Below are 1248 nucleotides of genomic sequence, written 5' to 3'. Positions count from 1 at the left end.
GTCTCAGCACATGTATGCAGCATTTAGTTTGAAGCCCACTGGCCTAGGGAGGCCTTTCAGATTGGAGTTTTGGGAGAGATAGAGATTAGGAGCTCTGGGCTGTACCTCATGCTAGATTTTCTGCCCACCAGCACTCTCCTCTCCTCCCGTATTAGTCTTCATCTTCCTCCCTTCCCCATCACAGTCTTCTATATAAAGAATGGCCCCAAAGCTAGGGCAGTGTCTGCGTGGCTGTCATTCTGTAGAGTTCCTCTTACCTGGATAGAGAGTTAAGGTTTTTGGACATTTTTCTTGCCAGACAGAAATTTAGTGAAATTATATCTTAGCTCTGGGAAAAAGGGTTCATTCTTTTTAATTCTCAGGAAATCAAGGCTACTGTAGAACTAAGATCCAGTATGATGACATTTATCCCTTCTCATCTTGGTGTATTCTGCATAAGAGAAGCTTTGTGATAAGTTCCAAGTTTTGGCAGTATCAAGACCCAGTGTTGTATTAAGTAGCGCTGGAAAGTAATTGGAAACTGAAACCACATGTGCTTTCTGGCTTGCCAAGTCCATCACGTTGTGGCTCCAGTGGCCTGTGTTGGATAACTTAAATGTTGTGACCCCAATTTTTAATATTTTGTTATGGCCAAACTTTTAATGCTTCTTTAAGGCAAAACTGAAGACTTTATGTTGAAAAACTATGTATTTTTGCATTCTGTAACCTGAAGTATATTTTATAGAGATCATCTGAATTTAAAGTTCAATTTCTTCTCTAATGATGTTATTAGAGATTGTCTTTGTAATTTTGTGCCTTAGTGTAACTGTGTTTGTTTTTACATATGTTGTGTTTTATAGGAATCACGAAAGAACCAAGTTTTATTTCAAAACGAAGAGTCCCTTACTATGACCCACAGATTTCAAAATCTCTTGAGTGGAAAGGATCTGTGTCAGAGAACAATGTGGTTGTATCACCAGAACCTGAAGCCCCAGTAGCTCAAGAGGCAGAACAAAAAAATGATGTTAACCAAGAAAAAGATTTTACACTGGATGTTTCCAGAGTTCCCAAGAGAACTAGATCGCATTCTATGGACTCCAGAGCCGAAGGGGCTCTAGACCTTGTGGAACATGAGGATAAAACGGTAGACCCTAGAGCAGTTAATGAAAATGTGCAACTGGAACACTCTGCCAAACTTCTTTCTGAAAAAGTGGATAATGGGGTAGGCATATTCACTATATATTTTATATATACTTTTTTTTTTTTTTT

The 1248-nt window shown here is 38.8% G+C and overlaps 1 protein-coding gene across 1 annotated transcript in view; it reads left to right on the top strand.

Moving 5' to 3' along the window:
• The window catches only part of MDM1 (Mdm1 nuclear protein homolog (mouse)), a 58494-nt gene that overhangs the window by 17062 nt on the left and 40184 nt on the right, over positions 1–1248 (top strand). The window contains exon 3 of the mRNA XM_006859613.1: positions 840–1210. Within this exon, the coding sequence (XP_006859675.1) occupies positions 840–1210 (371 nt within the window). The remainder of the gene's footprint in view (positions 1–839; positions 1211–1248) is intronic.

Source organism: Chrysochloris asiatica, unplaced genomic scaffold (genome assembly GCF_000296735.1).
Source record: "Chrysochloris asiatica unplaced genomic scaffold, ChrAsi1.0 scaffold00033, whole genome shotgun sequence".
In the NCBI taxonomy this organism is placed as follows: domain Eukaryota; kingdom Metazoa; phylum Chordata; class Mammalia; order Afrosoricida; family Chrysochloridae; genus Chrysochloris; species Chrysochloris asiatica.
The sequence above is the reverse complement of the archived record's forward strand: the minus strand, read 5'-3'. Positions and strand labels throughout refer to the sequence as shown.